The sequence below is a fragment of the Schistocerca piceifrons genome, chromosome 3 (genome assembly GCF_021461385.2).
Source record: "Schistocerca piceifrons isolate TAMUIC-IGC-003096 chromosome 3, iqSchPice1.1, whole genome shotgun sequence".
Lineage (NCBI taxonomy): Eukaryota > Metazoa > Arthropoda > Insecta > Orthoptera > Acrididae > Schistocerca > Schistocerca piceifrons.
The window spans coordinates 596,620,209-596,632,842 of record NC_060140.1 but is presented as its reverse complement, the minus strand read 5'-3'; the positions used below and the strand labels follow the sequence as shown (position 1 = coordinate 596,632,842).

Genomic DNA, 12,634 nt, shown 5'->3' with positions numbered 1-12,634 from the left:
AAGGTGGGAATGTAAGAAAATGGGACCTGGATAAACTGACTAAACCAGAGGTTGTACAGAGTTTTACGGAGAGCATAAGGGAACAATTGACAGGAATGGTGGAAAGAAGTACAGTAGAAGAAGAATGGGTAGCTCTGAGGGATGAAGTAGTGAAGGCAGCAGAGGATCAAGTAGGTAAAAAGACGAAGGCTAGTACAACTCCTTGGGTAACAGAAAAAATATTGAACTTAATTGACGAAAGGAGAAAATATAAAAATGCAGTATATGAAGCAGGCGAAAGGGAATACAGACGTCTAAAAAATGAGATCGACAGAAAGTGCAAAATGGCTAAGCAGGGATGTCTAGAGGACAAATGTAAGGATGTAGAGGCTTATCTCACTAGGGGTAAGACAGATACTGCCTACTGGAAAATTAAAGAGACCTTTGGGGAAAAGAGAACCACTTCTATGAATATCAAGAGCTCGGATGGAAACCTAGTTCCAAGCGAAGAAGGGAACGCAAAAAGATGGAGTATATAGAAGGTCTATACAGGGGCAATGTACTTGAGGACAATATTATGGAAATGGAAGAGGATGTAGATGAAGATGAAATGGGAGATATGATACTGCGTGAAGAGTTTGACAGAGCACTGAAAGACCTGAGTCGAAACAAGGCCCCGGGAGTAGACAACATTCCATTAGAACTACTGATGGCCTTGGGAGAGCCAGTCCTGACAAAACTCTACCATCTGGTGAGCAAGATGTATGAGACATGGGAAATACCCTCAGGCTTCAAGAAGAATATAATAATTCCAATCCCAAAGAAAGCAGGTGTTGACAAATGTGAAAATTACCGAACAATAGGTTTAGTAAGTCACAGCTGCAAAATACTAACACGAATTCTGTACAAACGAATGGAAAAACTGGTAGAAGCCGACCTCGGGGAAGATCAGGTAGGATTCCGTAGAAATATTGGAACACGTGAGGCAATACTGACCCTACGACTTATCTTAGAAGAAAGATTAAGGAAAGGTAAACCTACGTTTCTAGCATTTGCAGACTTAGAGAAAGATTTTGACAATGTTGACTGGAACACTCTCTTTCAAATTCTAAAGGTGGCAGGGGTAAAATACAGGGAGCGAAAGGCTATTTGCAATTTGTACAGAAACCAGATGGCAGTTATGAGTTGAGGGGCATGAAAGGGAAGCTGTGGTAGGGAAGGGAGTGAGACAGGGTTGTAGCCTCTCCCCGATGTTATTCAATCTGTATACTGAGCAAGCAGTAAAGGAACAAAAGAAAAATTCGAAGTAGGTGTTAAAATCCATGGAGAAGAAATAAAAACTTTGAGGTTCGCCGATGACATTGTAATTCAATCAGAGACAGCAAAGGACTTGGAAGAGCAGTTGATTGGAATGGACAGTGTCTTGAAAGGAGGATATAAGATGAGACACTTAAAGTAGTAAAGGAGTTTTGCTATTTGGGGAGCAAAATAACTGATGATGGTCGAAGTAGAGAGGATATAAAATGTAGACTGGCAATGGCAAGGAAAGCGTTTCTGAAGAAGAGAAATTTGTTAACATCGAGTATAGATTTAAGTGTCAGGAAGTCGTTTCTGAAAGTATTTGTATGGAGTGTAGCCTTGTATGGATGTGAAACATGGACGATAAGTAGTTTGGACAAGAAGAGAATAGAAGCTTTCGAAATGTGGTGCTACAGAAGAATGCTGAAGATTAGATTGGTAGATCACATAACTAATGATAAAGTATTGAATAGAATTGGGGAGAAGAGGAGTATGTGGCACAATTTGACAAAAAGAAGGGACCGGTTAGTAGGACATATTCTGAGGCATCAAGGGATCACAAATTTAGCATTGGAGCGCAGGATAGAGGGTTAAAATCGTAGAGGGTGACCAAGAGATGAATACACCAAGCAAATTCAGAAGGATGTGGGTTGCAGTAAATACTGGGAGATGAAGAAGCTTGCACAGGGTAGGGTAGCATGGAGAGCTGCATCAAACCAGTCTCAGGACTGAAGACCACAACAACAACAACATTCGTCCCAGTCTACGCAGCAGTTCTCTGGAACGTGCTCCCATGCTGGCCGCAAGGTTGGTAAGCCGTTGTTGTGGCAGGGCTGACCATTTCTTCACTAACCCGGTTCACAGCTGATGTATGGTCACTGATGCAAGTAGACGTACCGCGGTACCTTCCCCAATGCATTCCACAGGTGCTCGATGGGATTTCGGTCCGGAGATTGCAGACCAGTCAGTTTGCTCTGTATCCTCTCGTTCCAAGACGTACTCCACCTGCGCTGTTTGATGCGGTCGCGCACTGTCTTCCATGAAAATGAAATCAGGACCGAATTCACTCCTGGAAAGCGGCACAAGGCAAAGGAATATGGTGTCACTATAACGTGGAGCAATGCCTCCGCTGTGCCCATCCAGCATAATATTTGACCACACCATAACTCCTCGACGAGCACAACGATCGTGTTCGACAATACTGGACGATCTTCATATGACGTGAGGTGGAAACACTATGCGCCCATGAACGCTGAAGGTAATATTTGTATAATTCTATCAGGAATTGCAGTCATTTTCTATAGACTGTGGACGCGATTAAACAAAAGAGGGCAATTTATTAAAAACCGTGTAAAAAAAACCATCTGTTTCTTAACCGTTGCCAGAGTCCGTTATCAGAAAATTCACATGTGATTTGGCACAACAGCAAGTGATCTTCATCACGCAATCTACTACCGAGATGAATCGAGTGGTAACTGACAGCGCTCCGTTACTTGGCGCTGCTCACCTTTGATAGTCCGGTGTAGGGGAACTTCTCGAAGCTGAGCTGTGCCTGCTCCCCTGTGGTGTTGGAGCGCTGTCCCAGCAGGATCCTCGCCGCAGTCATAGTGGGGATGGACATGCCGTCGCCCAGGAACATGATGACGTTCTTGGCGTGCCCCATAAGCCGCTGCTGGCGCAGTGTGTCTAAAAGCGTCGCCTGCGCTTGGTTGTGCCAATGGGCCGCATCTGGAAGACAGTAATACCGAAATGTACAGAAGTCTCATTACTTAAGTGTAGAGGCAGCCGCCGAGCCGAGAGGACGCGCAGCAGAGCAGTAGCAGCACTTGTGTGATAAACCGTAAATCAACTTAGTTTTCGTTTTCGTTCACGTGCTTCTGCAAAGAAGTGAACTGTACGTGTGTATTTTACTGTGCAGACTAGTGGTTAGAAAATTATTCATAGTTTTTGTTTTGGCGTGAGTCTTATGGACATCCTTGTGTAGCGCGGCTTCCTGTCGTAAGTTTTCCTTGTAGAGAACATTATTTCTGTTTAACAGCTTGCGGTCTCAGAGTTCAGTGACAAATCTGCACACCAACTTACTTTATCCTCCTTTGATATATTTTCGAACTCCGTATCGCTATTTCAGACCTTATATCTACTTTATACAAAGTACGATATGAGAAGGGGCTGTGCTTGTTGTGAGCAGACACAAGGAGCGTTGGCTGCTGTCCGTAAACACATGGAAGCTGTATTGGCTGCCGTCGACAAGCTTCTAGCTAATGCTCATAGTTGCGATAACGTCTGGGCGCCAGTGACGAGACCTGCGACGCCTTTGGTGTCGCTGGAACCCCCTTGTGGCCTGGACGTCACTGCGGCTTCCGATACGCAACATCTGACCGGTCCGTCCTCACTCCAGAGTGGGTGGCAGACAGTTGGTGGGTTCGTGTGTCACTGGGCGGAAGGCGAAAGACGGAGCAGGCCGTGCGGCTGGCTCCCTACGCCTTAGGAAGAGGTGCGAGGTGCTTCCCAGCGTTCATGATAACTCTGAGCCAGCACGGGATGCCTCTCCTGTTGGGCCAGCAGTCGAGTTTCCTGCTCAGAACGGACAAGTGCAGAGGGTGTGTATGCTAATCGTTTGGAGCTCCGATGTTAGGTCGGTGATGGAGCTCCTCAGCGAGACAGCAGGCAAGGCGTGAAAGAATTGCAGCGTGCATTCGGTATGTTTGCCGGGAGGTGTCATCCGTGATGTCGAAAAGGCCATGCTGGCGGCTATCGAGCACACTGTGTGCAATCGGCTGCATGTACTCGCACATGTCGGCTCGAATGGCGCCTGCCGCTTGGGTTCTCAGGTACACGGTGTGCAGGCTAAGCTGTCTATTTGTAAAAAAATGGCTCTGAGCACTATGGGACTTACATCTGAGGTCATCAGTCCCCTAGAACCTAGAACTACTTAAACCTAACTAACCTAAGGACATCACACACATCAATGCCCGAGGCAGGATACGAACCTGCGTTCGTAGCGGTCCCGCGGTTCCATACAGAAGCGCCTAGAACCGCTCGGCCACACCGGCCGGCTGTCTAATTGCAGCATCGTACCCAGGGTTTCTGGCGGTCCTCTGGTTTGGAGCAGAGTCGAAGGTCTAAACCAGAGACTCAGACGGCACTGCGACGGTATCGGGTGCGAATTTCTTTACATCCGCTATAGGGTGCAGAATTGTAGGTTTCCCCTTAATAGCTCAGGCGTGCACTGCACACAGGAAGCGACTACTAGGGTTGAGGAGGACGTGTGGCGTGCACATGGAGTTTGTTAGGTTACAGGACCCCTCGTTTGGGAGCAAACACAATTTGCCTGTTAAATCAGCCACAGCTACCTCAGAGTATCTTTGTCGTGGCAGATCAGAGATATAAAAGATTTATATGATTTTAGTAAACTGCAGGAGTATCCAAGGACAGGTCCCAGAATTAGTATCGCTTATTGAAGATTATAATGCACAGATAGTATTGAGAACAGAAATCCTAAGTTCAGACTGGAATGTTTATCGTAAGAGTAGGTTAGTGAAGCCGGCCGGGGAGCCCGAGCGGTTCTACCCGCTACAAAAAAATGATTGAAATGGCTCTGAGCCCTATAGGACTTAACTTCTGAGGTCATCAGTCCCCTAGAACTTAGAACCATGTAAACCTAACTAACCTAAGGACATCACACGCATCCATGCCGGAGGCAGGATTCGAACCTGAACCGTAGCGGTCTCGCGGCTCCAGACTGTAGCGCCTAAAACCGCTCGACCACACCAGCCGGCTCGACCTACGAGGAATATTAAGAAAGGTAGGATGATATATTTGCTCAGCAGTGGTGACAAGATACAAAGTTCAGAATATCTCAGCAGTCAGCATCAAATATTCGGTGATGACAAAGATGTGGAGAAGAAATGAAAAAATTCGAAGGCATCTTTCAATGTGCCCTAGACAAATATGTTTCCGAGTAATGTTTTAAGGGATTGGAAAGATCCACCATCGTTTAATAGCAGTGTTAGAAAAGCGCTACGTAAACAACACTTCATCTCAGATTCAAGAGAAGTAAAAACCTAGCTGTCAAGCAAAAGTTGAAGGAAGCGAAAAAGAGCGCAAGGAGAGCAATGAGAGAAGCATTCAATGATTTCGAAAGTAAAACATTGCCAACCGACCTGAGTAAAAACCCTAACCGATTTTGGTCGGATGTAAAATCAGTTAGTGGGTCAAAAATCATGTATTCATTCTCCCAGCGACCACACCGGCACCGAAACGGAAGACAACAGAGAGATAGCCGAAATACTGAATTCTGTCTTCCGAAGTTGTTTCACCGCGGAAGATCGTAACATTGTCTCTCCTTTCAATCGTCGTGCGAATGTCGAAATGGCAGATATTGTGATAACCGATCGCGGAAATGAGAAGCAGCTACAATCGCTTAGTAATTGAAAGACTTAAGGACCAGATGAGATACCTATAAGATTCTGTAAAGGTTATACGAAAGAACTTGCTCCCCTTCTAACAGTAATTTGTCGTACATCGCTTGAGCAACGAAATGTACTTAACGGCTAGAAAAAAGCACAAGTCGTTCCCGTTTTCAGGAAAGGCCGTTAGAAAGATCCACAAAATTATAGACCTTTATCGTTGACGTCAATCTGTTGTACAATTATGGAGCATGTTTTATGCTCTAGAATTATGACGTTTTTGGAAGATGAACAGCTCCTCTATAAAAATCAACATGGATTCCGCAAACAGAGATCCTGCGAAACTCAGCTCGCTCTGTTCCTCCATGAGATCCACAGCGCAGTGGACAACGCGGCTCAGGCTGATGCCGTGTTCCTTGATTTCAGTAAGGCATTTCACACCGTTCCACATTGCCGTTTAATGAAGAGAATACCAGCTTACAGAGTATCGGAGCAGACCTGCGATTGGATTCAAGACTTTTTTGCAGGCAGAACTCAACATGTCGCTCTTAACGGAACTAAATCGACAGATGTAAAGGTAATATCCGGAGTCCCAGGGAAGTGTGATAGGACCGTTGAAATTCACAATATATATAAATGATATAGTGGAAAGCGTCGGATGCTTTTTAAGGCTATTCGAAGATGATGCAGTTGTTTATACCAAAGTATCAACGCCAGAAGATAGTAAGAATTTGCAGAACGACCTGCAGAGATTTGATGAATGGTGCAGACTCTGTCAGTTGACCCTGAACGTAAATAAGTGTGACATATTGCGCATGCATAGGAATAGAAATACACTACTGTACAGCTACACTATTGATGGCAAAAGTCTGGAGACACCGTCTGCCGTAAAATAACTATGTATAACTATCCAGAGTGAATGACCATATAAAACAGATAGTGGGAAAAGGAGACAGAAGACTCAGATTCAACGGAAGAATCTTAAGGAAATGTAACTCATCCACGATAGAAGTGGCTTAGAAGGCGCTTGTTCGCCCGATTCCTGAGTATTGTTCATCTATCTGGGATGAATATCAGGTAGAACTGATAGAGGAAGTAGAGTAGATCCAACGAAGAGCGGCGCTTTTTGTCACCGGATAGTTTAGCTAGCGAGAGAATCTTACGGAGATGCTAAATAACCTCCACTGGCAGATGTTACAAGAGAGACGTTGCGCATCTCGTAGAGATTTACTACTGAAATTTTGGGAAAGCACTTTTCAGGAGGAGTCGGACAACATATTACTTCCTCCCACATATATCTCGTGTGTTGACCACGAGGAGAAAATTCGATAAATTAGAGCCAATACAGAGGATTACCGACAATCATTCTTCCCACGCACTATTCGCGAGTGGAACGGGGTTGGAGGGATCAGATAGTGGTACGGAAAGTACCTTCCACCACACACCATTAAATGGCTTGCGGAGTATGATGTAGATGAAAGATGTAAATGAATGGTTTAATTTACGGTGGAAACAGGGTGAACCCATACATTACAATGCAACTCGGCTGCTGTTGCAATAGTGAATAATGTAACAAAACTGCTTTGACTCAGTGGCGCTCGACATATTGTTTCAGCTAGTGGATTTCACTACTTCTTTATGTGACAGACGCTTGCCCATATGGCTCAAATCAGGACACAATCTTTTCTATTCATGTAGTATGGTCTATAAATTTCTATATTTTGGCTTCTGTAATACGAATACTGCGGTTTTTTGGCGCCGAACAGGGATCATTGTGATTGAACACTAAACAATTTTTTCAACGGCCTGAACATTAAACCAAATGAAACTTCTTCTTTCTGTATGTCCATACTTTTGGCAGGAGTTCCTAGGGACGACGGCCGTTTGCTTTTGTCAGAAAATAAAACGCCTACAGCCATCTTTATGATTTCATTTATTTTGTTGCAACCATCAACTGCCCACTGCAGTAGGTGGTTAGTGTGCTGACACCAAAATTTTTAGATTATTTGCGTATCCAGTTATGCCGACCACTGATGCGATGTATACAGGGATCGTATCAACCCATCCAGCATCAACTAAAGCCTGAAGAAGTCACACCGAAGTGCCGTAACTGGTTGCAACATAATATGTAAAATCATAGGGATGGCTGTAGGCGTTTTATTTTTTGACAAAACTTCTTGTGTCTCAAATGGAATATTATATAACAATATGATTCGGTCATAAGTGTAGAGAATTAGAGGAATTTCATTTGCATGTCTTCAAATGGTTCAAATGGCTCTGAGCAGTATGGGACTTGAAATTCGCGGAAAATGCTCATTTAAACTGGTCAAATTACACATCTCAGATTAGCATTCTTGTTTATATTTGATTTTTGTACTAACAACTCCGCAGATTACAATTTTCCAACAGTGGGTGAATGCTACATTAATATGTACATTCTTTGTAACGGAAGTGCAATATTTTGTGATGAACTAATTTCAGAGGTGTAGTCACTAATTTTCCGGTATTTTATAGCGCTTCTAACTGAATGTAAATGAAGCTTAGAGCAAAAAAAAAAAAATAACTCAGCTAGTTGGCTACTAAAGACGTAACTAGGACCAGGGATAAAAATACAGGAGTGATATGGAAGTAGGAATATCAGTTATTTTATAAATGCATGATTTTGTTATTTACGAAGCTATGCGTAAATAGGAGGGAAGACGTTGTGATCATATTGGCACTAACTGAAATCGGTGCATCTAAGGAGGGATCTGCAGGACCATGTGACAGAACCGATTGGTTCCCACTGTCTTACTTTGTATGCACCCCTGCTTCATGTATTACGGTATATATGAAATTTATGCTAACTTTCTTTTCAAAATTCTGATTTTAAATTTCCTGCATCAAGCACATAGTATGCAACTGTTCGAAATGTTAGGAAGAAATTCCCTCCATAAGAGTTTGTTAGTCAGTTTCATATCAGCGCACACTCCGCTGCAGAGTGAAAATCTCATTCTGGAAACATCCCCGAGGCTGTGGCTAAGCCATGGGTCCGCAGTATCCTTTCTTTCAGCAGTGCTAATTCTGCATGGTTCGCTGGAGAGCTTCTGTAAAGTTTGGAATGTAGGAGACGAGATACTGGCAGAAGTAAAGCGGTGAGTACCGGGCGTGAGTCGTGCTTCGGTAGCACAGATGGTAGAGCACTTGCCCGCGAAAGGCAAAGTTCCCGAGTTCGAGTCTCAGTCGGGCACACAGTTTTAATCTGCCAGGAAGTTTCATATCAGCGCACACTCCGCTGCAGAGTGAAAATCTCATTCTGGAAACATCCCCGAGGCTATGGCTAAGCCATGTGTCCGCAGTATCCTTTCTTTCAGGAGTGCTAATTCTGCATGGTTCGCAGGAGAGCTTCTATAAAGCTTGGAAGGTAGGAGACGAGATACTGGCAGAAGTAAAGCGGTGAGTACCGGGCGTGAGTCGTGCTTCGGTAGCTCAGATGGTAGTGCACTTGCCCGCGAAAGGCAAAGTTCCCGAGTTCGAGTCTGGGTCGGGCACACAGTTTTAATCTGCCAGTAAGTTTCATATCAGCTCACACTCCGCTGCAGAGCGAAAATCTCATAGTGGAATAATAGTTGTGACTACCTGTGCAGTAACAGTCCTGTGACTTTGTTTTCTTCTTAATTGCGGTTCAAACTAATTATGGTCACTTCCTCTATTCTGTATGTACTTTTACTTCTGCAGAGCTAACTACGAACTTACACAAATGTGCGTACTAACAAACTGTGTTCAAACACTAATAGTTAGGTTCTTGAGGACGTAATTAAAGATTTATACACTTAAAATTCATTTTAAGAACAAATTCTACAACAGAACTTTCAGGTGGTGGTCCAAGGAAACTGCGCAGCTACCAAGGCTTATTTCATAACAGGTGACATCAGGTATATAACAATCTGAAATACATGTCTTTGTGTTTAGGAATAAATTGATTTATAAAATTTAGATTTTGAAACTTACAAAAATTTAAAAAATTAAATAGGTGCTAAAAATATTAAAGACACGAAAATGCAGATATATTTCTTCTCGGAAATAGGGACGGTTTAGAGAAGTTTGGCTCTAGAACAGAATAATTTATCTATCTCCTATTGCGAGGGAGGGTTGCTGCTTTTTTACATTTCATCAAGTGCTGAGCTTTTCAATTCTGTATTAAAAGTGCCGGGTTGAGATACTTGCAGTGGGTGCATATTTGGCGAGACGTAACTGAATATCAGTACAACTATTATCGATTAAAAAATTCTTGTAGAAAATGTCTTTACTAGCGGAAAGACTACGAGAACGCCAGTTTTGCAAGCGAGCGAGGGTGGCGCAGTGGTTAGCACACTGGACTCGCATTCGAGACAACGGCTGTTAACCCGCATGCGGCTATCCAGACTTAAATTTAGCGTGATTTCCCTACATAGCTTTAGGGAAATGCCGGGATGTTTCCTTTGAAAGGGCACTTTCGATTTCTTTCCCCATCCTTGGCACCATCATCGCTTGCATCTGTAATGATCGCGATGTCGACAGGACGTTAAAGCCCAATGTTCCTTCCTTTTTCCTTCCAATATTACCACTAATCCACATGATATACGTAATCAAAGGTATATCGCTTCAGTGCGTTCCCGAGTCAACATCGAAATTACCAACACAAATAACTTCTTTGTCTTTGAGATTTATCCTACAGGATGACAATTATTGAAGTATATGAAACAAAATCGTCTTAACTTCTGAAAGGTTTGAGTTAGCTTGTTCAGACTACACGGTTGACCGCGAGGCATGATGAGAATTAGTATGCTTATGCATGGTTTGGTTTAGCGACATGGCTCACTTTCATTCGGATGGGTTCGTCAATAAGCAAGACTGGCGCATTTGGGTGATTGAGAATCTGGATGTCGCGATCGAGATGTCTCTTTAACCTCAACGGGTGACTGTGTGTAGTGCAATGTCCTGTCTCGGAATAATCGGTACCATATTCGTTGATGGCACGGTGACTACCGAATGCTACTTGAAGGTTTCGGAAGATTACTTCATCCCCATAATCCAAAGTGACCCTGATTTCGACAAGATGTGGTTTAAGCAATACGTAGCTAGACCCGTTCGAAGCAGGAGAGTGTTTGATGTCCTGGAGGAGCATTTTAGGGACCGTATACTGGCTCTGGAGGGCCCAGATGCCACTGGCACAGGCATCGATTGGCCGCTGTATTCTCTTGACCTGAACACATGGGACTCTTTTTGTGGGCCTGTATTAAAGACAATGAGTACAGCAATAACCCCAAAACCAAGTGCTGAGTTGAAAACAGCCATTCAGGAGGTCATCGACAGCATCGATGTTGTGACACTTCAGCGGTTCATGCAGAATTTCGCTATTCGTCTGTGCCACACCATTACCAATGATGGCACGCAAATCGACTATGTCATAACCTAATAACGAATATCAGTATTGACATTTACATGCCAGCTGGTGTGGCCGATCGGTTCTAGGCGCTTCAGTCCGGAACCGCGCTACCGCTACGGTCGCAGGTTCGAGTACTGCCCCGGTCGTGGATGTGTGTGATGTCCTTAGGTTAGTTAGGTTTAAGTAGTTCTAAGTTCTAGGGGACTGATGACCTCAGATATTAAATCCCATAGTGCTCAGAGCCATTTGAAACATTTTTGACGTTTATATGTTTGTAACTGATTTACGTTTTTTCATGTAATTCAATAACTGTCACCCCGTAGAATAACGAGGAGTAGTCATATTGTTCTGGATTTGGCATTGTTGGAGGTATTGGGCGACCCAAAACCCTTTTCGTTGCTACCCATTCCCTTCTGGGACGGAAATTGTGTACCCCATCTGTCTGGGTCTACAGTTGTGCTTGCGACATTCTGTGAGCCTTTTCGAAGTGTTTATGCATCGTTTAACTGGGTCGGGACTTGGGAAAGAAATGAAAGTAAATTTGGAGTCTAACTCCCAGCACACATTTTTGAGGACGGAATCTTGGGGTACAAACCTAGTATTAACTGCTTCGGGTGCGGAAAACCGTCTAAATCTCGCATGCATCGTCGTTAATCCGCGTTGCCGATTCCATCCGCGATCGGCGCACCACCTTGAATCCCTAAACTTGCTCGCTATCGTTAGCCGCTATTTGAGTGGTTCAACCGAAATGACTTCTATGAGGTACTAATTATTCCAGTAGGCTAAAGTCTCCCTTTTTGTCTGTTAATTTCTTTTCCTTATCGCTGCATCACCCTGGAATGAACTAGATGCTTATAACTAGTGAGAAAAATGACACCTTCGCTTCCTAATATAATTTACTAAACTTCTAGACATGTCAGCATGTTTTCTTAACTCCACGTGTTTCCTTAACCCTCCGTAACATGATTAATATGTCCGTCAGACTGTACCAGCTGGATTACTTCATTACCGTTAAAAACCCTCCAGCGCAATTTAACATCCGTTTCCTAGCTCTTACAACTCTTGTTGTTGTTGTTGTTGTTGTGGTCTTTAGTCCTGAGACTGCTTTGATGCAGCTCTCCATACTACTCTATCCTGTGCACGCTTCTTCATCTCCCAGTACATACTGCAATCTACATCCTTCTGAATCTGCTTAGTGTATTCATCTCTTGGTCTTCCTCTACGATTTTTACCCTCCACGTTGCCCTCCAATGCTAAATTTGTGATCCCTTGATGCCTCAGAACATGTCCTACCAATCGGTCCCTTCTTCTTGTCAAGTTTCCCACAAACTACTCTTCTCCCCAATTCTATTCAACACCTCCTCATTAGTTGTGTGATCTACCCATCTAATCTTCAGCATTCTTCTGTAGCACCACATTTAGAAAGCTTCTATTCTCTTCTTGTCCAAACTATTTATCGTCCGTGTTTCACTTCCATACATATTGGAATTAATGCTTTCTACTGTCGTAAATGGGTCTTTTCCAGTTTAGAGGACAAATT

General features: G+C 43.7%; 1 protein-coding gene across 1 annotated transcript in view; it reads right to left on the bottom strand.

Moving 5' to 3' along the window:
* Positions 1–2,956, bottom strand: part of LOC124788867 (membrane-bound alkaline phosphatase-like) — an 80,854-nt gene extending 77,898 nt beyond the window's left edge. Inside the window, exon 1 of the mRNA XM_047256150.1 lies at positions 2,786–2,956. Coding sequence (XP_047112106.1) covers positions 2,786–2,941 — 156 coding nt within the window. The 5' untranslated portion in view covers positions 2,942–2,956. The remainder of the gene's footprint in view (positions 1–2,785) is intronic.
* Between the last annotated feature and the right edge of the window lie 9,678 nt (positions 2,957–12,634).